This window comes from Ostrinia furnacalis, unplaced genomic scaffold (genome assembly GCF_004193835.3).
Source record: "Ostrinia furnacalis isolate ACB-3 unplaced genomic scaffold, ASM419383v2 OfSCF4059, whole genome shotgun sequence".
Lineage (NCBI taxonomy): Eukaryota > Metazoa > Arthropoda > Insecta > Lepidoptera > Crambidae > Ostrinia > Ostrinia furnacalis.
This window is the reverse complement of record NW_021134298.1, coordinates 59,150-86,447: the sequence shown is the minus strand read 5'-3', so window position 1 is coordinate 86,447 and position 27,298 is coordinate 59,150. Positions and strand designations below refer to the sequence as shown.

Sequence of the window (27,298 nt, the reverse complement as noted above, 5' to 3'; positions counted from 1 at the left end):
AATCAAACCGGTTACGTACCGGTATCAAGATTTCAACTGAAATCAGTTAAATAATACCGTTATATAGCCAAACCGGTTTCGTACCGGTATCCAGATTTACCGGTACTCTTCACGCGGTCACGTTCTTTGGTATATTAGGGCGTTAGCTTGCCTTACTTCTTTCTGTTCTTCTGTCTTCCGTTTACCTGTTGTTCTTTAGTTGCTAGACGTTTCTTTTCTAGCGGTGAACGAGACGATTGATCGTATGCCTTTGACAGATGTCTGGAACAATATTTTATTTGTTATTGACAAATGTTAAGAATATAGATGACCCAAGCTGAACTGTCCCACCAAACTCAATAACAGGGGGGCGCTACCATCGTTCAACCATAATGGTTTCCAACATGGCAAAAATCGGAACCAGCGATCCAGTATAGATGGTGGCGCCCCACTGTCAATGACATGCATAGGACAGTTCAGTATTTTGGAACTATAGAAGTGTTGACACCACCAATCAATTGACGTACTTTTTAAAACTGTCAAAGCGAGACTGCCATAGATTTTGTATGGCAATACTAGCAAGTGACACCACTATTCTGTCAAGTCAATTAAACTACTTTTAAATTTCAATGCAACCAAAAATCTCAATTTACAGGTAATTTAAAATTAAGTTTTTAAGACCAGGATGAAGTGTCTTTTTAAAAAGTTGTGATTTTTAATCATTGGGGAATGGTGTCAAATAGTCTATTCCAACATAGCTAGTGCTATCTAGCTAGTTATTTTTAAGACTTACCTTTTTCTTGGAGCCGTTGAGGTACTCCTTGTACATTTCCGAGCGAAGGTAACGCGAGTAGCTGTCGGACTTCATCAGGTGCCATACGTGTGCCTAGAACAAGGAAATGGTAATATAGTTCCAAAATACTGAACTGTCCTATGCATGACATTGACAGCGGGGCGCCACCGTCAATACCGGATCGCTGGTTCCGATTTTTGCCATGTTGGAAACCATAAAGTTGAACGATGGTAGCGCCCCCCTGTCATTGAGTTTGGTGGGACAGTTCAGCGTGGGTCATCTGTACTAATATTATAAATGCGAAAGTAACTCTGTCTGTCTCTCTTTCACGCCTAAACCACTGAACCGATTTTGATGAAATTTGGCATAGAGATAGTTTGAGTACCGGGAAAGGACATAATAATTGTTTTTATTCCGGTTTTTGAAACAGGGACGTCACTGTTTTGTTGAAATTTCATACAAAACTTGCGCGCAAAAGGCTAATCTAGTATGTAAAATCATCAAACTTCTAATGCTCGCAACTCAGTTCAGACTGAGTTTAGAGGTATACGTGTCATAGTAAGTTTGGTTTAAAACGCTATTTTGTAATAAAAAATAAGGTTTGGTCGATGGCCGCGCGAAAAAAAAAGACGCCAATTTCCGGCATCGTCTTTTGAAACGCAAGGTACCAATTTAAAAAAAAACCGGCCAAGTGCGAGTCGGACTCGCGCACCGAGGGTTCCGTACCATTGATTTATGAAATTAAAATTATTATTTTTTATTTAAGTTATTAGTATGAAAGATTACGGTTTACGATTTACGAGGTATTAAAAAAAACTACTTACTAGATCTCGTTCAAAACAATTTTCGTTGGTAGTTTTTATAGTAATGTACATCATATGTTTTTTTTAGATTTTTCATTTTCTTATTTTAGAAGTTAGAGGGGGGGGACCAACTTTTTTCACTTTGGAAGAGTCTGTCACGCAAACTATTCGGTTTAGAAAAAAAAATGTTTTAGAAACCTCGATATCATTTTTGAAGACCTATCCATAGATATGTTTTTAATACTGATAATGGTACCCCAGTGTACAGTGTATCGACTCCTATGCTTTGGACCACTATTTACGCCACACCCTGTATATTTACCTGCGCTTGGTCGAAGCAGTATCTATCCGCGGTCCCAGATTCGACTTTGGTGCGGGTCAGCTCTCTGTAAACAAAAAACATGTTGTGTTTTAATTAAACCAATTAGTAAAAGTCATCCTCGTAACCGTCATTCGACTCCGAATTCGGCTACGAAAAGGGCATTCTAGCAAGGTAATGCAGCATGTGGCAAGGAATGGGGTTATTATGACAAGGTTAGGGAACATTCAGGCAAGAAAAGGGGACACTGACAAGGGAAGAGGGCATTCCGACAAGGGAAGTGGTCACTATGATAAGGGAAGGGCGAATTCTGACAAAGGAAGGGGACATTCAGGCAAGACAAGGGGACAATGACAAGTAAAGGGGACATTCTAGCAAGGTTGACATTTGGAAAGGTTAAGAAATATTCTGGCAAGGGAATGGGTCATTCTGGCAAGTGAAAGCAACATTCTGGCAAAGTAAAGGGATATTCTGGCAACGTAATTTTGGGAGGCATAGGAAGGAGGAATTGTGGCAAGGGAATGAGTCATTCTGGCAAGTGAAAGCGACATTGTCAATTTAAGAGGACATTCTGGCAAAGTAAGGGGACATTCTGGCAAAGTAAGGGGACATTCTGGCAATTTAAGAGGACATTCTGGCAAATTAAGGGGGCATTCTGGCAACATAAGGGGGCATTCTGGCACCTGCTAGCGGCGTCGATGTTGACGGGCGACGGCGCGTCTGAAGCCAGGAACTCCTTCCATATCTCGCGCGCGCGCGCCGCGACGCGACGGATGGGAAGCGCTTTCAACTCCTGCACGGCCAGCCAGAATCTAAAACGGAAAATTATGGATGTTTAAAATCAATAAATTAATTATTGAAAAAAGTAATAAATCGATTGCGTAAACTAAAAAATCGCAAACTTAACATTGTCACTACTAATTCGATCTTATAGTTCACCTGCCAACTACATTCAGCCTATGTCACCAGAAATAATGTAGAATTCCAATAGTGAAAGAATTTTCTAAATCGGTCCAGTAGTTTCGGAGCCTATTCAATACAAACAAACAATCAAATCTTTAAAATTATCACTTCACGGGATTTATTGCAACAATATCTATTTTATAGCCTGACCAGTAGGCCTAAGATGCGCGCCGCGATAAGCGGTTGTCACGCCATTTTATCGATTTTGCCCATACATTTTGACGTCGATAAAAGTTATCACGGCGCGCATCTTAGGCCTACTGGAACATAAAAACCCTCGCCATGTTGCGGAAAATTAATGGTACTAATTTCTTTTAATGGCAACAGTAACTGAAAACTTCATTGACATGTCACCTTGCATGTCAGTCTATTGCTGTCAAAGTGTAAACAAACTTTATTTTAAATGTGCGCAATTGATTTTGTGAATTAAATTGCTAAAATCTTTTTATAGTCGTGAAAGAAAAGTGGTTCACAATGTGTTAAAGTATTTGTCGAAGAGAAATACTAAGGGTTCGGACAATATTTTCATTGAATAATGTTTCCGACAAAGGTTGTCAAATTGACTGACATGTTTATCGTATAGTACAGTCAACTATGAAAATTTGCTGTGGTTTGTTTCAACTACCTATTTTAAAGTTTTTTGTCACTTTGTAAGTATTGAATTTTATGGAATTGGGAAAGAAGTACCGAGTTTGAAGCGTTCATGAGCAGACATTGTAGTTGAATATTCAAGTTCAGAATTTGATTATTGATGAATAATAATAAAATCCTACTTGCTCGATTGATGGTTTCATTTAATTTATTTAAACCAGTTTACCTATAATATAATACGTTTTTGTTAATTTATGAAATTATTAAATAAGCCTATAATCCTGAATCCTGATACATAAAGTTAGCCTATTAATTTAATACAGGTACGACTGTACCCAGTGTTGCACTATCAAATGCAATTGAAGCGCCTCTAAGCCAGGGTTTTTATGTTCCTGGTCAGGCTATAACGGTAAATAAAATATTTACCCTCCCGACGTTTCGGCTCGGTTGCACGAGTCATGGTCGCGGGCAGACCAAAAAAAAACAAATCTTTCTTCTTTATAATACAGTAGAACGCCGATTATCTGAATTAATTGGGACCGGGGTCGATTCGGATACTCGAAAATTCGGATAATCGGACATAGACTGGTAATAGAGAAAAACGAACTGTCGCACATAGAACAAACTTTAATAAGTTTAACAAACAGACATATTTCTATTGAGCGATATTGTAGAACTGCTACAATAACGCTCAGTTGAAATATATCTGAGTTCCAACAAAATAAATCAAAAATTACTTGGTTTTAATTTTTTATATTAGAACCGATTCAGATAATTGACGATTCAGTTAATCGGAGTTCTACTGTATTAGTGTTATTTGACTGAGGCACTAATTCAGTTTTGCCCAAGACCTATAAGTACTTACTTGAGTTTCTCCCCGCTGAATTTTTAGACAAAAACTTGGCGAAGTGCAAGGTCTTGCAAAAGTCTCGTGTCTCGCTCGCTTAAAAACTCATGCTAATACAAAGCTTAAAGTGCAATAAAACCCAAAGCACAAGATGGCGGGCACACGAACGTCTCCTGTCTCTGTCTCTAACTCGCTCGCATACTGATACTTGCACAATGCACATTGCCTAATTTAATAAGACCCCTTTCACATTAGAGCGTCAGAAGCGCGACAGCAGCGCGGCAGCGGCGTTTTTATAATGTAAAGGCAGGCATCCGATCGGCAGCGCGTGTGTCGCGCGTTTGTCGCACGCCTGTCGCGCGTTTTTCGCACGTCTGTCGCGTGTTTATCGCAGGTCTGTCATGCATTTTTCGCACGTTTGTCGCGCTGCTAAAGTCGCTTAAATGGTGAAAGCGCTCTAACGGTCGCCCGTCTGGGAGTGTCTTTGTGGCTTGTCTCAGTCGCTAGTCTCGTTAGCTTATCACTCTCTTTTCCGATCAATTCCGATTTGGTTCGTACGTCGTGAGGCAAGAACCATGGGTGGTGGTGGGATTTGTCTCTTTTCTTTTTCTTTTCTCTGCTGCCTAAATACTATAAGAAAAACTGTCTTAAAACGAGTTGTTGCTGGCAGTTTGGCCAGCAATCCTTTTTTGATAATATTTATGATTTTTTTACTTTTTTTTAATATTGTTTTTTTTTACATTTTGAAGTTGCTTTTGTACTTTCTCGTGTTCTTGGTTAATGTCTTGAGCAATATACTGTTTTGGCCTTTTTTTGGAGAGTTTTCTTGCTTCTTGCATATTATAATCATCACCGGCAGGCCTATCTCGAGATTAACACGAGTACTTACTTAAGGTTCTCCCCGCTAAACTCCTTGGACAGGAACTTGGCGAAGTGCTCCCTTCCAGCCGGGTCTTGCAACAGCTCGCGCAGGCTGAAAGCCCAGCGTCGCACGCGACGAAGCGGCAACGGGTCTTTGCTGGAGGAAAACGAACTTTATGTAAAGGGTATAGAATTTATGTGCGAGTGTGAAACGGAACGCAAGGGAGTGAGCAAGACGGTACGAATGAGGGAGGAAGTAAGAACGACGGGATTTCAAACAGAAGACGATTGGTATTAAGACAGATAAGACTTTCCTATTCTTTGTGGTTTTTATCCTAGAGAAAATAGAAATAAAGCTGAAGAAATACAACCTGAATTTCAATTCCTACATTTATTTGTACGCAAAAGGAGCAATCCTCAACCACAGAGAATCTGGCTATATTATCTCTAAGGGCGGTTTCAATTTAGACGCTTAGGAATAAGAATAAGAATGTCTTTATTCAGCACAATTTAAGGTATACAAAGCAAGAGTAAACATAAAAAAATAAATAAAAACATATGCTGAATAGGCGCCCGCTCAGCAAAAATCGCGACATGACACAAACGTCATGCCGAGAAGCTGGTTTTCAGCGGGAACCAGGACGGTTCCCGCAGAAGTACATCTGCTTGTTCTGGCTATTGGACAACTTGTAAATTATCTACCTACATAAAATTTGTTAATTTCTCATGTAAGTGACTGTAATGTTTTTAATCTTATATGTCACCGGAAAATAACAAGACTCGTAAGTTGATCAATTTTCTAGGTAGTTGATCAACTCTCGGAAAATAATAAACGGCATTTGAAATGTACTATTTAACGTATGTATTTTAGTAAGTTGATTAATTTACGGCGTCTTGCCGTTAAATCATCCAACAAAGGCAAGGTGCACGTTCATTGGTTAAAAGAGTCACGTGCTTTTATACCACTCCCCGCCACCCGGCCGCCGCCATTACCGGTTTAAACGTGAACAAATCTATCTATTTTCTTTATTTACAGTAGTAAAATTAGCAATTGTTGTTTTGTGTGGTAATAATTAGAGATGAAACGGATAGTTGTTTGGCCGGATACCGGATACCGGATATCCGGCCAGCTGCTAGGCCGGATAGCCGGATATCCGGCGGCCGGATAGTTGGCCAATTGTTTCGTTGCATGTCGTAACGAGTTTAGCGCCGCACAGGTGCTTCGAACGCGATCAGTGGGTCTATTAGTAGATTAGACTAGTCACACTTTTCGAAAATCGAATCCGTCCGAATAGAATGTCAGATTTTGCCACTTGTCTAGGGGGTAGAACAATTCGGGCTTCGGGCGATTTCGGTTGTCATCGTGAATGTGTGATTGAAAAGCGAAAATTAAATTAGTTTACTTGCTGCGTAATCTGACTAAATTGCATCATGTCATCAGATCACCAGTGAAAAAAAGATCGCCTATTTTATTTGGCAATATTTCGACATTACCAGATATTTACTATTTATGTATTCGTCATTAGAGTAAAAAAGAAATTAGTTTTTTGAAAGGCAGATTAGACTAGTCACACTTCGAAAATCGAACCCGTCCGAATAGAATGTCAGATTTTGCCACTTGTCTAGGGGGTAGATCAATTCGGGCGATTTCGCTTGCCATCGTGAGTGTGTGATTAAATAGCGAAAATTAAATTAGTTTACTTGCTGCGTAATCTGACTGAACTGCATCATGTCATCAGATCATCAGTGAAAAAAAGATCGCCTATTTTATTTGGCAATATTTCGACATTAACAGATATTTACTATTTATGTATTCGTCATTAGAGTGAATAGCCTAGAAAAAGAAATTAGTTTTTGAAAGGCTTTAATATGGCTTTTTTGTAACTTTTTGGACTTTAAATAAAAGTCGTCATTATTATAAGCCATTTTATCGACATTTACCTCAAAGATTAATACATTTCATTTTATTAATAGGAAATTGTCGGAGTTTTTTAATATCCGGTATCCGGCCGGATAGTGAGTTACTATCCGGTATCCGGCCGGATAGTAAATTTAGGCCGGATATCCGGCCTACCGGATAGTTACCGGATATCCGTTTCATCTCTAGTAATAATTCTCATTATAACGCGTCATTTTATTTATAATGAGTGAAATGGAGTCTGTAGCGGTAGAAATAAACAAACTTACTTATTATTAATATAACTTACAATAATAAAACTTTGAGCTCCAATATATTTTTTTAAACATTTTTTATTTATTTAACTATATAGCATAAACGAACTTTAATATCCCTATCTCTAAAATGTAAATATTAAAACAACATAATCTAAGTGTCTGTCGACCAATCAGAGAAAAGTGTATTAAGTGACGGATAACAGTGTACCGTCAAATAGTACACTGGGCAACGATTGGCCCATTTGTGGATGATTTTACTTGTAGCAATATAGTTAATTATTAAATTACGGCTAGGTACTGTAAGTTGACCAATTAGCTAAAATTCGATGCGTTAAATAGTACATTTCAACTGCAGTTTTTATTTTCCGAGAGTTGATCAACTTCCTAGAAAATTGATCAACTTACGAGTATACACCACTAAATTTTAATCACCGAAAAAAAAATTCTGTGTAATGAGTTATTGGTACTGATCCCATTTGTGCAAAAAAAAAGTAAAATAAAGTGACTCAAAATATCCTCCTAAAATTGGTAATTTATTGACACACGCGTCGCTAGCACTATTTACTTACGATAATGTAACACTTATTAGAATTCAAAATGATCTAAATTAGCTATGTATGTAATAATAACACTGGAAGCGTGGTCGAGGGGTCTAGCGAGCAGCGGAGTGACCCAGCTGTGACGCGTAAAATATGGACTAAAGAAAATGTAATAAAAAAATTAACTTTACGAAAAACATTTATTTTTCTTTTGCTTTAAATTTTTCACACATTTCTAACATAACCTGTTAAAATTTTTTGGGTGATAAAAATTTAGTGGTGTATATATAAAAGAAAGTCGTGTTAGTTACTCCACTTATAACTCAAGAACGGCTGAACCGATTTAGCTGAAAATTGTCAGGGAGGTAGTTTAGAGCCAGGAGAAGGACATAGGATACTTTTTATCCCGTTCGAAATGAAAAAAAAAAGTCTGCTTATTTATTGCCATTAAGGCGGAACAAAGTTCGCCGGGTCAGCTAGTGAGAAATAAATGTTCTTTAACCTAACCAATGCGTGATGGATGAGGGTTGCGCGCCCTTCTGGTCGAGACCTGTGGCCGAGACGGTTTAATCAGACAGTGTCAGACAGGTTATAGGCGAGCTACAGTCTGATGTCACAGTGAGCTGACCTAGCTCACTGTGACATCTGCTGGCCATAAGGACGCGCAATAGGGGGCGTGTTTAGTCGGTTTAGGAATAAAAATTATGAAATAAATCCAAATCAAACAATAATAAATGGGGGCGCCTGTCGAAAAAACAGCGCCAGCCGGCAATAGCAAAAAAAAAATTAAAATAATAAATAAAAATTTCGGCTTCGTGCGTGTTTGCCAGACCGCACACTAACTATTGCTAATAGTCAATTTTATTCCGACGCAGTTGTCATACAATTTACTGTGTGCGGTCCTGTAGGCCTAAGATGCGCAGCGTGATAACTTTTATCGACGTCAAAATGTATGGGCAAAATCGATAAAATGGCGTGATAACCGCTTATCGCGGGGCGCATCTTAGGCCTACTGCAAACGCACGACAATGTCCCGACACGAATCGTCTAAATTGAAAGCTCCCTAACTGCCAGAACACAACAAAACTGTTAACACTGTTGTTATGGCGACAGATTTAGGTAAGATTTACCTAAACGAGCAGAAAATTTAACCCTCACTGCAAAACGAGTTCTCTGGGTCTAAACCGAGTGTTCATACGACTAGACCAGTGGTTCCCAAACTTATTTAGTCTACTGCCCACTTAGAGAATAAATTATTTTTAGCGCCCCCTATTTTTGTAGTCAAGAGTCGAGCTCAGTCGATGTCTAAGAGTCTTCCTAGTAGATGACGCCTCCCAAGCCTCTACACAACGTCCCGATTTTTTTTCTGGGTCTCTTACCGCCCCCCTTTAAGCCTGCTGCGCCCACAAGGGGGCGTTATCGCCCACTTTGGGAAAGACTGGACTAGACCATAGTATTGAGGCACGAATGTTCGTTTCGATATTTTCTTGGCTATTAACTACAGTTTTGATTGATACAATCGATTTACGATATATCGAAACAAGATACGATGATGACTTACCACTGTTTCTCCTGGTCCCAAAGCTCTGTTGTATCAGATACCCACGGGTTGGGCCACTCGGGCGGTGTCAGGAACGCGTCGTATTCGGCATACTGCTCGCAGTAGGATATAAACCTGTAGGAAATATTAATTAGGTCATTAATGAAGCAAGCACTTAAAATTTATAGGGGATACGCGAGGGAGAAACTTTACCTTTAAGAAGACCTGTCCCGTTATTATCTGTTACCTACCAGTTCTTTGGATCATTCATACATTCACACATTCGACATAATTACATCTTAGTGACCACCATCTGAGCAGCGGTTAAATCAATAAACATAAACCTGAGGGAAATTGTAAAATAGTAATAAAACAAGTGATGTCAGAGGATTGTACTGCATCAATGGTGGTATAGCGTTTTAAAAATTTATTATTGTCCAAAGATTTATTATATATATATTATTATATATAAAAATACTTTTCGAATAATTCATTCACATAATCATTTGACATATTGCGAAATAAGGCAACTCCATTTGCCTGCTCTGTTCTGTTCATTTACACTTCACCCATTCACTCACTCACTCTCTTCTGGCCCAGGGGACATTTTGGCAAGAAGAGGGCATTCCGGCAGACATAGTGGCCCTAGAATTGGCAAAGGGGGATACAGGCCAGGGGACAATCTAGCAAAGGAAAAATGGCATTTTCATCGTACGTTTGCGTACGTTCCGTCTCAATGCTATCTGCCTGCGCGCCGCTTCTATCTACTGGTGCAGGGCCATCTTTGCAAGAGTAGGCCATTCTGGCTTGGGGGGACATTCTGGCAATGGCAAGGGGAGACTCTGGCAAGAAGAGGGCGTTCTGGCAAGGGGAGGGAGACATTCTGGCAAGGGGAGGGAGACATTCTGGCAAGGGGAGGGAGACATTCTGGCAAGGGGAGGGAGACATTCTGGCAAGGGGAGGGAGACATTCTGGCAAGGGGAGGGAGACATTCTGGCAAGGGGAGGGAGACATTCTGGCAAGGAGAGGCCATGGGCAATTCTGGCAAAGGCAAGGGGACACTCTTGCAAGAGGACATTCTGGTAAGGGGAGAGACTGACATGGTAAGATTCTGGCAAGAAGAGGGGCATTCTGGCAAGGGGAGACGCTGGCATAGGAAGATTCTGGCAAAGGGGAATTCTGTCCTGGCAATGGCAAGGGGTAATTCTGGCACTTAAATCTCAGCAACGGCGATCACGAATCACTGGGCCATTCTAGCGAAGGTAGGCTATTCTGGGTAAGGCCTGAGAGGACATTCTGGCAATGGCAAGGGGAGACTCAGGCAAGAAGAGGGTATTCTGGCAAGGAAGACGCTGGCATAGGAAGATTTTGGCAAGGAGAGACGCTGATATGGAAATATTCTGGCAAGGGTAGGACCTTTTGACAACTTCACCTTGTTGTAGCATTCTGGCAAAGGGAAACTGGTATTTCGACCCCGGGAGACATTCTAGCTTAGGGGACATTCTGGCCTGGATAGACACTGGCATAAGAAGATTCTGGCAAGGGGAGGACATTATGGCAAGGGGAGGACATTATGGCAAGGGGAGGACATTATGGCAAGGGGAGGACATTCTGGCAAGGCGAGGACATTCTGGCAAGGGGGTAATTCTGGCACTTACATCTCAGCAACCTTGCTGACGCGTACGTTCCGTCTCTCGATGCGCGCCTTGAGCACGGCGATCTGCCTACGCGCCGCCTCTATCTAATCACTGGGCCATTCTAGCGAAGGTAGGCTATTCTGTGTAAGGCCTGAGAGGATATTCTGACAATGGCAAGGGAAGACTCTTGCAAGAGGACATTCTGGTAAGGGGAGACACTGACATAGGAAGATTCTGGCAAGGAGAGACGCTGATATAGGAAGGGTAGGATATTTTGGCAAGGTGAAGGCATTCTGGCAAAGGGAAACTGGCATTTTCTTTGACCGCGGGAGACATTCTATCTTAGGGGACATTTTGGCGAGGGAGGCATTCTAGCTTAGGGGGACATTTTGACAAGGGAGGCATTCTAGCTTGGGGTGGATTCTAGCTAGGGGGCATTCCGGTGAGATGGAGGTATTCTGGCAATGGCAAGGGGACACTGGCAAGAGGACTTTTTGGCAGGGGAAACGCTGGCACGGATAGATTGTCGCAAGAGGAGGACATTTTGGCAGGGGAGACGCTGGCACGGAAAGATTCTAGCAAAGAGATAGGGCATTCTGGCAAGGGGAGACGCTAGAATAGGAAGATTCTGGCAAAGGGGAGTTCTGTCCTGGCAATGGCAAGGGGGTAATTCTGGCACTTACATCTCTGCCACTTTGCTAACGCGCACGTTCCGTCTCTCGATGCGCGCTTTGAGCACGGCGATCTGCCTGCGCGCCGCTTCTATCTTAGGGCGGATTGTAGCCAAAGGACATTCCAATGATAGGGGGCCATTCTGGCAATGGCAAGGGGACACTCTGGCAAGAGGACATTTTAGCAGGGGAGACGCTGGCACGGATAGATTCTGGCAAGGGGAGGGAGACATTCAGGCAAGGGGAGGGAGACATTCTGGCAAGGGGAGGGAGATATTCTGACAAGGGGGAGAAAGACATTCTGGCAAGGGGGAATTCTGGCAAATCCGATCTCAGTTCATTCGTTCACTTGCTTGTTTGCTCTTGTTCTTGCTCTTCTAGCTTGGGGCGGATTGTAGGTAATGGCATCCCGGCGAAGGGGAAATTCTGGAAAAGGGGGGGGGGCATTCTGGCAAGGNTCTTGTTCTTGCTCTTCTAGCTTGGGGCGGATTGTAGGTAATGGCATCCCGGCGAAGGGGAAATTCTGGAAAAGGGGGGGGGGCATTCTGGCAAGGGGAAATTCTGTCCTGGGGGGGACTAGCAATGACAAAAGGATATTCTGGCAAAGGGGTAATTCTGGCACTTACATCTCTGCAACCTTGGGACGGATTGCAGCTAGAAGACATTCCAGCGAGGGGGGAATTCTGGCAAGAGGATACATTTTTGCCTGGGGGGACATTCAGGCAAGGGCAGGTAGACATTCTGGCAAGAAGAGAAAGACATTCTGGCAAGGAGGGAGCATTCTGGCAAGGGGAAATTGTCCTCGGGGACATTCTGGCAATGACAAGGGGGTAATTCTGGCACTTACATTTCAGCCACCTTGCTAACGCGCACGTTTCGTCTCTCGATGCGCGCCTTGAGCACGGCGATCTGCCTGCGCGCCGCTTCTAGCTTAGGGCGGATTGTCTAGGGGACAGTCCAGTGAGAGGGAGGCATTCTGGCAATGGCAAGGGGACACTGGCAAGAGGACTTTTTGGCAGGGGAGACGCTGGCACGGATAGATTCTGGCAAGGGGAGGGAGGCATTCTGGCAAGAATAGACATTCTGGCAAGGAGAGAGAGACATTCTGGCAAGGGAAAGGAGACATTCTGGCAAGGAGAGGCAAGGGGGAATTCTGGCAAATCCGATCTCAGTTCATTCGTTCACTTACAACTCAGCCACCTTGCTAACGCGTACGTTCCGTCTCTCTATGCTCGCTTTGAGCACGGCGATCACGAATCACTGGGCCATTCTAGCGAAGGTAGGCTATTCTGGGTAAGGCCTGAGAGGACATTCTGGCAATGGCAAGGGAACATTTTGGTAAGAGGAGGACATTTTGGCAGGGGGAGACAATGGCACGGATAGATTCTGGCAAGGGGTAGGGAGAAATTCTGGCAAAGGGGAGGGGACATTCTGGCAAGGGGAGGAAGACATTCTGGCAAGGGGAGAAAGACATTCTAGCAAGGGGAGGGAGACATTCTGACAAGGGGGAGAAAGACATTCTGGCAAGGGGGAGAAAGACATTCTGGCAAGGGGGAATTCTGGCAAATCCGATCTCAGTTCATTCGTTCACTTGCTTGTTTGCTCTTGTTCTTGCTCTTCTAGCTTGGGGCGGATTGTAGTTAGTGGGCATCCCGGCGAAGGGGAAATTCTGGAAAAGGGGGGGGCATTCTGGCAAGGGGAAATTCTGGCACTTACATCTCTGCAACCTTGGGACGGATTGCAGCTAGAAGACATTCCAGCGAGGGGGAATTCTGGCAAGAGGATGCATTTTTGCCTGGGGGGACATTCAGGCAAGGGCAGGGAGACATTATGGCAAGAAGAGAAAGACATTCTGGCAAGGAGGGAGCATAAATTGTCCTCGGGGACATTCTGGCAATGACAAGGGGGTAATTCTGGCACTTACATTTCAGCAACCTTGCTGACGCGTACGTTTCGTCTCTCGATGCGCGCTTTCAGCACGGCAATCTGCCTGCGCGCCGCTTCGATCTGCTGGTGCAGGGTCATCCTAGCGAGAGTAGGCCATTCTGGCTTGGGGGGGACATTCTGGCAATGGCAGAGGGAGATTCTGGCAATGGCAGAGGGAGATTCTGGCAATGGCAGAGGGAGATTCTGGCAATGGCAGAGGGAGATTCTGGCAATGACAGGGGGAGATTCTGGCAATGACAGGGGGAGATTCTGGCAATGACAGGGGGAGATTCTGGCAAGAGGAGGGCATTCTGGCACGGACAGATGATGATATGGGAAGATTCTGGCAAGGGGAAACGCCGGTATGGGAAGATTCTGGCATGGGGAAGGGAGGACATTCTGGCAAGGGGGTAATTCTGGCACTTACATCTCAGCCACCTTGCTGACGCGTACGTTTCGTCTCTCGATGCGCGCTTTGAGCACGGCGATTTGCCTGCGCGCCGCTTCGATCTGCTGCTCGATGCTTCCCTTCTGCTTCGCTTCCGCTTCGGGCGCTGCGGATGCGTCTGGCTGGGATGTCTCTCCTGTAGGAATTACGATAAAAATGTTATTTCTTAATCGACTATAAAGGAGACGGTTAAATAAATGTATTTAGTTATTAAAATATAAATCTTTAATTTTATTTTTTTTACAAAATGGCCAACTTTATTTCAATATCAAATTCTTATCAATGTATGCCCTTCACGGCACTCATACACGACACGTCTCACCCAATGTAGTTTGCCTACCATACCTTGGGGACAACATATGGGCTGGTGGTGAGAAGAAGTGGCGAAAGAAATCTTAGTCACGTTCTTCCTTTGGGTTATAAAACGCACCCTTCATGCTGATGTAGTGGAGAATAAATGACCTGACAATTTAGCTTTCCCCCGGGACAAACTTGACCTGCACTGGTTGGATGGCGGTCAAGCTGTAGATCCTGGCTACACAGGAGTTGCAGGTGGGAACGAGAGGTGGGAATAGTCCCGCAAACGACCTGATGATGATGAACTATAGTATATTCAGCGTAAGATGGTGATTGTGACAGTTCTATTTAGTGAGGCGCTCCTTATAAACCTAATCGATATTTTTTAGAATCGAGAATATTTTCTATAGACATCTAATCGCCTTTTATTTGTTGGATTTTAAATCTTGATCAAAATTATATCTATGAATTTGAACTATCTGGAAATGGAATAAACGTGAATATTCTTAGTGGTATAAAATAAATCACAAAGAATTAAATATATGCATTTTATTCAATAAAACATCAAAATAACAATAACAAACAATACGTGGAGAAATCGCATAAAACAAAACCGTCATCAAAGGCGTACGCACACGTACTGACTTAGCTTTGACCTGCCTGAGATAATAATCGTGATTCGATGGTAAGATGACCACCATGCCGATTACTGATTTATAGCGATTGTTTATGTCCCATCCCTATGAGCAAAAGTTCCGACTAACGCAGAAGCAATTCATTTAATATTTTTTCACATTTTTTTCTAAATAATAAACTAATAAATAAATAGAAATTCTTGTTTAGGTTAATTGAGAAAGATTAGAGATTGATATTTTGGAAGGATGAAAACACACAAAAGTAATTGATTTTTACAACTCAATATTTTTATTCGTAGAAAGTTAGAATCATAAAAAGAAACGTTTTATCTGTCTAAATCACCATCATAACTTGAATGAACTATAACATAAAGATGTTAGATTCTATCTTACTTAAAGAAGTAAGATAGAAGAAGGTCACTCACCATTTTCTTTGACTGAATTATTTTCGTTCTTTTTCTGTATCTGTTCTTCGCTTTCTTGAGCATTGGTTATTGTCACGATTGGATTGTTCTGGAAAGAAACATAATAAACTTTATAATTTTACACTGTTTTCTTTTGTACTTATTCAATGATATAGTCTGGTCTGCGGGCACGTATAATTATGTCTAATGACCTCAAGCTACCCATCCTTATCGCTCGCGCGTAATTATGTTGCTGTCGCGCTCGCACACTCACTGCGGGCGCCCGTCGCACAGTCGCGACAGCAATATAATTACGCGCGAGCGATAAGGATGGGTAGCTTGGGGTCATTGAACAAAATTCTACGTGCTCACGGACCGGGCTTTAATTACTTTTTCTAACCACCTTTTACATAGAAACTTGAAAAATAATACAATGTTTTAAGGAATTTTCTTAATATTTTATAGTATTGGAACGTCCACCCACAAAGTGGACCAACGTCCTCATAAAGGTAGCAAGAAGGCACTGGATGCAGGCCGCTACCAACCGTTCATTATGGAAGTCATTGGGGGAGGCCTATGTTCAGCAGTGGACGTCATTTAACTGAAATGATGATTTAGATTTTTTTTATCCACAACGAGGAAGCTCTTGGCATGTATCTCGCCTGATGGTAAGTGACGATCAGGCCTAAGGTGGAAGCGAGCTTCACCCGGAATCCTCAACCACGGAGGAACTGGCTATCTTACCTCTAACTGCCGGAACACAACAAAATCAAATCAAAATCAAAAATATTTTATTCAATTTAGACCACTGGTGGCACTTATGAACGTCAAAATATAGTAAATAAAAAAAGGTAGCCCTTATGGGGCACTTTACATGTCTCCTTATCTTTTGGGCCCTACCAGCGCTTCGAGACAAACATATGGCAAGTGCTGAGAAGAAACGCCGGAACAAACTCAATGCTGTTAACATTGTTGTTATGGCGACAGACTTAGGTAGTTAGGTAAGATGGTGGTAGCTAGCCAGGCGTTTCGTGCGGTCACTTGTACCTGGGCAACCTTGTTCCTTAAGGCTACGTTCCATAAGTTACCTTAAGGTTATGTTGCAGGATGAGTTCTTGTGCCTGCCGCAGCCGCTTAGCTTTCAGAGCGTTGATGCGAGACAGTTTACGTGGATCCAGCTCAGTTGTATTAACGCAGCCGGGCTGGAAATAACAATCAGAACTTTAATTCCTTATTTCGACAACTACCGAGTTTAACAAACATTCACATTGGTATAGTGTGCATAGTGCATTGACCCAGGCCTATTCATCTCCGCGAGTTTACATCGAAAACAAAACACGCACGATGGCCCCCTACAGGATACTATTCGACAAGGCCTCACATACGAGCGAACATTGACTCACGCACGCGTATTATTGTGTATGATGGAAGAAAATAAAGAAAATGGTGTACTAAATACTGTGCAGTATTTAACTGCCTAAATAATAATGAAAACACAGAATGTACTTTTTTAAGTTGCCTCAAGACACTGAGAGGTAAATAAGTAGTTAGTATTATTCATGATAATTCATGCTAAATCATGTATTTCCTCCGCCATTTTCCGCAGTTTGGCACCTCACGTCTCATCATTTTACCGAAGTCAGCCCTATAGCTTCGGCGCAGTGCCGATCACTGACGTTTGTCAACAAAATGGTGCTTGACTCTTGAGACAGGCTAAATTACACCATATTGTTAATGACATTGAGCATACATTTTTTTAAATACCTTCGCGAAGTAAAACTTCTGTACGTAGTACTTATTATTATTCTGTGATTGAACGTAGTCGCTAGCGAATAAGATTTTAATTCTTAAACATTTCCGCTAGGGACGCTGTACAATCTGTCTTCATGGCACTTTTATACGCAGTCGCTAACGATGACGTTTGGTGTGAACTCGCACTAAACAGGGGGCCTAGTGTGAGTTTACATCAAATGACATTAAATGTATGACGGATTTTACAGCGCCCCTAGCGGAAACGTTCAAGAACTAAAATTTATATACAATTTTTTAACGCGATCACTTGTGAGGACGTTTGGTGTAAACTCACACTAAACAGAAATGTCATGACAACAGGTTGTTTGCTGTCACAAGAGAAAATAATTTTGTTATTATTTTCATAAATAAACTGTAAAAAATATCTTTTTTTTTATCCACAACTCTTGGCCTGTATCTCACCTGATGGTAAATGATGATCAGGCCGAAGGTGGAAGCGAGCTTCACCCGGAATCCTCAACCACGGAGGAACTGGCTATCTTACCTCTAACTGCCGGAACACAACAATGCTGTTAACATTGTTGTTATGGCGACAGACTTAGGTAAGGTGGTGGTAGCTAGCCAGGCGGACTTAGTACTAGCTCTATCACCAACCAAACCGAACAGAAAAATCTGCCCCCACTGGAAATCGAACCCGGGACCTCTGCGTCTGAAGCAGCTTAGGTGGTCTTACCACTAGCTAGACCACAGAGGAGGCCATCTTTCGTCAACAGCTAGTGGCTAACGCCTAAAATTTGGGACTAGATGGCGCAGTTTAAAAATTTCCAAGGATACATTTATAACAGAACGTTCTGCCGGGCTAAGATGCGCCCGTGATAAAATGTTATCGATGATTTTAGACGACAAATGTATGGGCTTATCGCGTGAATTCGATAAAACGGCGTGATAAACGCTTATCGCGGCGTGCATCCTAGGCTTACAGAACGCTGTGTGGCGGATACCCTACCTACAGAATTAATGAAAAGAAAAAGAACGATGATTTATACAAAAGGTGTATTAGTGAGGGACAGAGAAAAAGAATCATACCATAGGTCGGTGCACGTCCCAGAAGGCTCTCTCCTGGCTGTCCAGAACTTTTCTCTCCAGTTTATCCCGCTTCTTGTCCACCTGAAACAAATATTATTTACTTTAAATACTACAGGCATAGCGCATAACTGAGAGGTACCTGTAGTGGAGCGGTGCTTGGTACGCGCTGTAACTATATTGTAATAATATTACGCAAAATTCGGCGAAAATAGCGCTATTAGCATAATCAATAAACACATCATGTCGTATTTATTGATTGATATTGCACAGGTACACTGTGCAAGTTCCTCATTCTGCTCAGGTACACCACCAAATGTACCCACCATTAGTAAGAAGTACCTTGTTCTGAATTGTTCACTCACACAGGTATACCGCTTCATATTTCTTTGTCCATACCTTTTTCTGCACAGGTACTCTACTAAGTGTACTCTCGCGAGTACCTGGATCGTTAACTCGCACTAAAGCCCGGTCTGTGAGCACGTAGAATTTTGTCCAATGACCCCAAGCTACCTATCCTTATCACTCGCGCGTAATTATGTTGCTGTCGCGCTCGCACACTCACTGCGGGCGCCCGTCGCACAGTCGCGACAGCAATATAATTACGCGCGAGCGATAAGGATGGGTAGCTTGGGGTCATTGGACAAAATTCTACGTGCTCACAGACCGGGCTTTAGTACACAGCTAGGTGCATTTATTAGCACCAGTGCTATTTATTCTACATTGTGTACCCTAGATTGTACCTTGCTTTGAGCTTCAGCCTGCATGAATATGAACTCCCACTTGCGACTGAACATCTTCTGAAGGCGCGCTAGTGACTCCGCTTCGTAGTCGGCAAGTTCTAAGCGGGCTTTGTTCTGCATCGTACGCTTGCACAAGTACACAGCTGAAAATGAAAATGAAAATACTTTTATTAAATAAACACTTTACAATTACAAAATTATGTATGTGCCGCTCTCGTATAAGGTTAACCTGTGTAACGAGAGTCAGGCTCCTCCTCAAAAACATGGACTAAATCAGTGTCTACAGTGAAGTTTGTCTTATTTTAATAAAAAAACAAAACAAAAATGTAAGTGTGTGATAGTGTGAGTGTGATTTTGTGTGTAAGTGAATAAGTGTGCTAAGAGAAACTAATAATTTTCTGGAGTAACTTTTCTAAAGTCTCGTACGTATATTGTTCCATCCATTTTATAATAAGTTTTTTAAACGTTACCGAAACAAGTTGTGTAATGTCTTTATTTGATGCATGTATTTTGTTGTACAGTCTAGAGGCCATGTGTGAGAAATGCCGTTTCATGAGTGCTGGGTGTGCCTATTTTCAGCAGTGGACGTCCTGTCTGTGGCTGAAATGATGATGATGATGATGACGACCGAGACATACTATGTATTTCTTTAAATGTATTTTATAGTCCTTCTACTGTTACTATTAGGTATTCTGTACCATCAATACCGTACCATAATCAGTGTTCTCTGGTTCCCATTGGTTTGACGGCCAGAAGTATGGTGTTTGGAATCTGAAAAGATAAAGGGAAAATGTTTAATTAAGGGGATCATTCATTTATTTGCGGTTACCATTTAGGCGATTATCACACTGCGCTGCGCTCCGCCGCGGTCAGCGTGATTTCTAAGGCCTCAGCCTCGAGTTTAGCGGGCAGCGGCGCGGGAGCGGCGGCGGCGCGGGAGCTGGGCGGGCAACGCAGACCCGTTCTCGAAACAAGCGGGCAGCTCGCGCGGCGCTTTAGCGGCGAACTGTTGTGTTCGGGGTTGTGTTGTCGAGATGTCGACCGTTTGGTGTAGTGGTTCAGAACGGACTACTATGCCGAGAGGTCCCGGGTTCGATTCCCGCCCGGGCAGAAATTGAAATGATGAATTTTAATTTCTGTGACGGGTCTGGGTGTAAATATGTATAATATGTATATATTTAATTAAAAAAAAAGTATATAAGTAGTATAGCCGTTAAGCTAGCACCCATAACACAAGCATTGAGTTGCTTACTTTGGGGCTAGCTGGCGCTGTGTGAAATTGTCCAAAGATTTATTTATTTATATTTGTTTTTATTCGCAAACGAAATGTCTGAACAACGGCTACAATTTTATTTCGATTCAAATTTATTCCTAACGCTCGATTTATTGTGGGCAAAAGAAGGAGTGCGCTGCCCGCTCGTTGCCCGCTCCCTCGCCGCTGCCCGCTCGTTGCCCGCTGCCGCCCCGCTGCCGCGCCGCTGTTTTCGAGAACCGGTCTATTTGATTTTACGCATAAGATCCTGCCGCTCCCGCGCCGCCGCCGCTCCCGCCCCGCTGCCCGCTAAACTCGAGGCTGAGGCCTTATAAAAAATCCCGCGCGCAGACGCGTTGTCTGTGTGAAGTGCCGCGCGTGTTTTCTAAACAAACTGAGGTACTTGCATACAATGATTAACGCCCGATTCCCATATTCAATCCTTGTCCAAATCCGGATTACAACTGTCAAATTGAATTCAGTTTTAGATTATATTTCCAAAATGTTCGATGCATTTACACTTTAATATTGTTTAAATAGTCTTATAAACAATATAAAAATGTAAAAACATCAAAAACCGCAGTTATTTTGGCCAAAAACATATTAAAATTTGACTGTTGACAATCCAAATCCGTGTAATTTGGATTAGGATTGAATATAGAAATCCAGCATAAATCTGTCGTCCCGCGTACCGCGGCGGAGCGCGGCGTAGTGTGATAACCGCCTTGGTGACCTAGGTCGTCTCGTATGAATTACGTCACTATTGGTCGCATTCCTTAGCGTCGCGTCGCTTTTCAAATCTAATCAAATCTAATTTCTTTATTCTTAAACTTTAGACGCGTACTGTATCGTTCTGTCGCGTACTGCAGCGTACTTTCGTGTACTCTCGCGTACTCTCACGTACCATCACGTTCTCTCGTATACCCTCACATACTCTCACATACTCTCGCGTACCCTCACATACTCTCGCGTACCTGTAGTGCGTGCTATCGTTCTTCACGGTCAGGTTGTGGTCGTCGATCGGGAACAGGTATCCGTGCGCTGCTAACAGGTGTGCCAGGTGCAACGCTTCCCAGGTATCTTGTAAGCGCAGTGAGCGGGACAGCCACGCGACCAGGTCCGCGCCGGTGAACACCTGGACAGAACATCTAAATTTTAAAGCCTGGTCCGTGAGCACGTAGAATTTAGTCCAATGACCCCAAGCTACCCATCCTTATCGCTCGCACGTAATTATATTGCTGTCGCGACTGTGCGACGGGCGCCCGCAGTGAGTGTGCGAGCGCGACAGCAACATAATCACGCGCGAGCGATAAGGATGGGTAGCTTGGGGTCATTAGACAAAATTCTACGTGCTCACGGACCAGGCTTTAGAAACTTGAAATCCTACTAATCCTACTAATATTATAAACTAGCTTTTGCCCGCGGCTTCACCCGCGTGAAATTTAGTTTTTCACAGATCATCATAAATATTATAGCCTATAATATGTTAATCTGGGTTATAAACAATAATACTGTAAAGTTTCATTAAAATCCGTTTAGTAGTTTTTGCGTGAAAGAGTAACAAACATCCAGACATTGAGACATCCATACAAACTTTCGCATTTATAATATTAAGTAGGATAGGATGCGAAAGTTTCTATGCATAACTGAATGTCAACATGTTTGTTACTCTTTCACGCAAAAACTACAGAACGGATTTTAATGAAACTTTACAGTATTATTGTTTGCTAGCGGCCGCCCGCGACTTCGTACGCGTGGATCCCGTTTTACCCCCTTAGGGGTGGAGTTTCGTAAAATCCTTTCTTAGCGGATGCCTACGTCATAACACCTGCATGCCTTTCAGCCCGATCCGTCCAGTGGTTTGGGCTGTGCGTTGATAGATCACTATGTCAGTCAGTCACCTTTGAGTTATAGGCCAGTAGAATTAGATTTTAAATCGGAAATAATTCCTACAAACGATTTTATTGATTTAATGGCTTCATTGGTTGCCCATTAAGAGTAGGCGCACCACACCGTTGATTTTTAGTTGGCCGATAGTTGTGCCCGATTTTAATTTGTATGAAGAATCGGCCAAATTGAATCGGCGTAGTGTGCGCACTCCCATACATGCCCATACTGATCAACTGCCCGACTAAACTATCGGCCGACAAAAAATCAACGGTGTGCGCCTACCTACTCTAAGACTCCTAGGTTTTCGACTTCTACGGAGTTGTGCTTAAGTCGTATAACAGAGGAGTGTTGTGTGTATTTTCGAACTGCAAAATCCTGGCTACACAGGAGTTGCAGCGGTGGGAACGAGGTGGGAACAGTCCCGATACTCCTTACTTCCAAATATGGATTCGTGCAATGTTACATACCGATGGTATTTTAGACATGAAGCTTTTGACCGTCTTCACGGGAACCCCCGTGTTCTCATCTTGCATCTTCTCGATGATGGCTTCCATCTGAAACGACATTATTTGTAACAATGAGTAACATTTCCTGGGTATAGTCTGGTCTCCGAGCACGTAGAATTTTGTCCAATGACCCCAAGCTACCCATCCTTATCGCTCGCGCGTAATTATATTGCTGTCGCGACTGTGCGACTGGCGCCCGCAGTGAGTGTGCGAGCGCAACAGCAACATAATTACGCGCGAGCGATAAGGATGGGTAGCTTGGGGTCATTGGACAAAATTCTACGTGCTCGGAGACCAGGCTTTAGAAAAGCAAGAGTTTGAATTAAGATCATAGCAGACTTATCAACTCGGAAAGGGATTAACACCGTATCGCCTTTCGCGCGCTGTCAACCGCGAGGCGAGGCGTTTACGTTACGGTGCGGATAAGTGTGCATTGCAGTATGGAGTTTCATACAAAGAATACTGACCCCGAGTTGATACGGTTACGATCCCTTTCCGGTTGATAAGTGAGCTACGTCCTTTGTCCGTCAGTTAACTTATCAAAAAATACTCGACATGCGTTTCCACTTTTTTAAACTAAGAAAAATTGAAGCGCCAAAGTTCTAAAGAAGAGGCCCGTGACGTCAAGGCGTGGTTAAAAGTGTAGCACTTTGTGACGTCACACGGTATTTGGGAGACTCCTCGGGTGAAGGAACGATGGAAGACATCACACCAAACTGTATGCTGTGGTATCTTATAAATAGCAGGAATTTCAACTTTAATATCACAGACTGAAGGTCGATATTACCTTCTTATTAATGAGGTAGTTGGGCGAATCTTCCGGCGAGGGTATGGTGAACCCACCAAATTGATCACTATAGCATCTTACAAATAGAAGGATTTTCAACTTTATCACCAAGGTCTGTAGGTCTACATTACCTTCTTGTACGATTCTTCTTGGGCGATTCCTCCGGCGAGGGTATGGTGGTAAAGCCTGGTCCGTGAGCACGTAGAATTTTGTCCAGTGACCCCAAGCTACCCATCCTTAAGGCTCGCGCGTAATTATATTGCTGTCGCGACTGTGCGACGGGCGCCCGCAGTGAGTGTGCGAGCGCGACAGCAACATAATTACGCGCGAGCGATAAGGATGGGTAGCTTGGGGTCATTGGACAAAATTCTACGTGCTCACGGACCAGGATTTAGTTGTCCATTTGTCATACGAAACTGAACACTATAAAATGTAACAAGTAGCGGGAATTGCAACTTTAATATCAAGGTCTGTAGGTCGATATTACCTTCTTGTAAATGAGGTAGTTGGGCGATTCCTCCGGCGAGGGTATGGTGGACATAAGAGCCTGCACGTTTGGCGGCAGGTTGGAGATTGCGCCATCTTTTGTGTCCTTTTTGTCTTTGTCTTTCTCTTCTTTTACATACTTAGAGTTGTCCCTGAAAAAAATAAATAAATACATAATAAATAAGGAATAAAAAGAGGAGAAACAAAGAAAAATAAAGAAAAAAAGAAATGAAATAAAAGAAAGAACAGAAGAAAGAAAGAAAAAATGGAAAAGAAAGAAAAAATAAAAAAATAAAATAAAGAAAAGAAGAAAAAGAAAGAAAATACGATAGCACAATTTAGGCGGCCATATCGATAGACAGCGATCTCTTCCAGACACCTCAGAAAGAAGATAGAGATTCATGTTGGACATACGATAGCCGATTAAAAATCTGTAGTCTGCTAATATTAGTCTTGCTTCAAAAATTATTAGTAATTAATCATAAAATACTACCTTTGCAGCCTTTGGAACTTTATTTTGAACATTATTATTCAATCTGCATCACTCAAATTATTGTGGCAACAATTAACACTAGTTCTAGTTGTAATATAGTTCGATGAAGCACCTGATGTCATGCCCTGAGTGCCCAAGCAACTGCACTCAGGAGGATTTGATGAGTGCTACTGACAACGCCACTCTTGTGGCGGAGTTTTGGGCTGACACTGTAGGTTTGTTGTCGACACGAAAAGAAGAAGTTGTAATATAATTATTTTTTAATCTTCACTACATAATAATTTATTTATTTATTTATTATTCATTATTGAGCAATTACATATTTGATCCAAATAGCGTCCTAAATCCTTTTTAGGTTTGTCTAGACACTATTGTTCTCTATACAACCGCGTCTGTCTGTCTGATACTCGAACACTACTGAACGGATTTCCGTGTCGTTTTTCCGCCAAAGATAGATTCTTGAGGAAGTTTCAGTTCGGAAGTTACATTGATGGACAGTAACGTCTACGAGCATTCAGGTAGTAAAGAATGATACGAAAGAATGCCTATAGACGTCATAGTTTTTACTCATTTTGCGTTGACACTATTATCCATAGGCAATGTATTTGAATAAGTAATCATTTGGCAAGTAATTCTTAACTTGTACTGTTCACCAAAGTGTTAAAAAAGAAGGTTAATTTGTCTTTGTATGAACAACCGATTCTGCGGGCGATGGGCAAATAAGCAAGAGCTAGTTAATTTTACATACATCTGTTAAAACCACAACTCTATTGGCAATTACAGATTTTACCTCATATTATCTGAAAATAGCAACAGGGAAAATAACTATAATAATTATATTCTTCTGACTTCGTAAGTAAATAAGTATCTAATGTAATTAAAACATAGTCTGACAAGCTGTTATAATTACATTCTTATAAAGAATGGCTGAAAATATTTGTTTCAAAGTTTCAAAACTTAATGGTCTTTTGATTTAAAAGGAGACATTTCATGTGTCTTTTTCAAACTAGAAACTGTTTAGGCTAACTAACTAAAATTAAAAGCCTGTCTATAAATTTGTCCATTAGAGTTATAATAGGACTAGGACTACCACTCTTTCTGTGAATGTTACAAAAACACCATGGCACAGAGGCACCCGCTGAAAACCAGTGTCGAGACATGCGTACACGCACGTTTCGATTAATACTGAGCGGGGCCTTTTTGGCACGAGATTTATGTATTGTTTAATGTAATGTTGTTTGTTTAATGTGTTTTTTTTTTGCGTTTTCTCTTCTTTTATTTGTTCATTTTCATTTGTGTTTTCGTGTCAAATAAAGGTATTTCTATTAATTTCTATTCTAAAAAGTGACTAAGGAACAAATATCCGAACATCAGGTGGGGGGGAGTGCAGGCCAAATCCTCCATTTTCTTCTAGTACATTACAAAGTATTCTAGTACATTAATAATATTAATAAATAAAAAATGTATTGATTGCCTTCGAACCAATTTTTTTTTTAATATTGGATTTATTATTAAATAGATAAAGTTAAAATATTACACATTGAAATAAACTACCTACATGGACTAAATATTTACAAATAAAAAATATGGCCCAAAAATCAGTTTGGCCATTCAGTGCAGAAATGCAGCCAGCATTCTGGGCACCATGTCGCGAACCTATTAATTTATAGAAACAGAAAGTTGAATCATTGGTTGAATCTTGTAATTTACATTTAAGTAAAAAGGTACACCAAAGGCAAATGGACCTGGCTCAGTCCTCATTGTAACTTAACTAGCTTTACGTTTACCGATTTCATTTTATTCGTCAACTAGGAGTAGATCTACATAAACGGGAACGAACATGTAATATCCTATCAAAACATGATAATTATGATAGGACTTCCTCTTTAACACAATTGGACATGACATACCTACCATAGAGATAAACAAAACAGCTACCGATCATCGCATTCGCTTTAAGCGATAAGACCACCTAAATTGTACCGTTTTTCTGTAAGAAATACAGAAAAAGTCTTTACTGTTTTTGTATGTAAATAATTCAAAACAAGTCTTTTTTTCTCTTAACTCCAGGGATAGATTTCAGTGCACTTCGGTTTACACATTAATATAGGCCTGAGGAACAAAATGCACAATTGATTCTGGGCAACACTTGGTCCAGACACTGGCACTATCCTTTATCCAAAATGTACTTTGTTGTGATTAATTTATTTAGCACAATTTAATTAATAATAAAATTAATAAATACCTGGATGGTCCTTGCTGACAGGCCTTCTGAGCAGCCTTTTCTGAAGAGTTCATCGTAACCATTTTAACATAGGATCCACCCGCGATACTTGAAAACCAAAGTTCACAGTCCAATCAAAAATTGACCGCCATATAAGATCCTCTTAAGATCACCACTAAATAAACACACTAAAACTACATTACAGCTTTATGTGCACCACTTATAACTCATTAAAAGCCACAGTACCACCGCGGAATATAAATATTTACGATATAAATAGGTCTGCGATAACCATGTCTGGCAGTCGATCTACGTACGCATTTTACACACAAATATACAGTTATTTAACACAGTAAACACGTAATGGACACAGTCAAGAGATTCACTTTGGAATTAAATCACTTTTTATGAATGAAACATTGTTTTTATCATAACATTTCAACGTTAAATGTGAGAAAACGTAGTCGCGTAGAAATATGTATTTTTCTCGCCGTTTTTGGCAAATAACGTCACAGAATCCACATTAATGCAACGGAATTAAAGAACTGCTATTTTTTATTGTGTTTTACTCATAACTTTAGCACAGTATTACGATAAAATCGCCCCATTTTAGAGATATTTTATTTTTTGTATCAAAGCGAATAGATCCAAATG

At 41.7% G+C, this 27,298-nt stretch overlaps 1 protein-coding gene across 1 annotated transcript; it reads right to left on the bottom strand.

Annotated features, from left to right (window-relative positions):
• Positions 1-27,298, bottom strand: RSG7 (regulator of G-protein signaling 7). The gene is made up of 16 exons (XM_028312644.1): positions 26,666-27,298; positions 23,929-24,079; positions 22,616-22,702; positions 21,233-21,393; positions 19,719-19,777; positions 19,007-19,149; positions 18,267-18,347; positions 16,517-16,630; positions 15,450-15,537; positions 14,072-14,228; positions 9,432-9,545; positions 5,185-5,313; positions 2,578-2,706; positions 1,898-1,961; positions 773-865; positions 1-261 (listed from the first exon to the last, which is right to left on the bottom strand). Exons 1-16 carry the CDS (start codon positions 26,725-26,727, stop codon positions 196-198), a joined length of 1,698 nt encoding a protein of 565 aa, XP_028168445.1. The 5' UTR covers positions 26,728-27,298; the 3' UTR covers positions 1-195.

Excerpts from the sequence above, each read along its gene's own strand:
- RSG7 (XM_028312644.1), bottom strand. The coding sequence starts at position 26,727 with ATGGTTACGATGAACTCTTCAGAAAAGGCTGCTCAGAAGGCCTGTCAG. Across the intron at positions 2,707-5,184 it reads TTTAGCGGGGAGAACCTTAA|ATTCTGGCTGGCCGTGCAGG; the intron begins GTAAGTACTCGT and ends TTTCCGTTTTAG. Across the intron at positions 262-772 it reads TCAACGGCTCCAAGAAAAAG|ACATCTGTCAAAGGCATACG; the intron begins GTAAGTCTTAAA and ends ATATTGTTCCAG.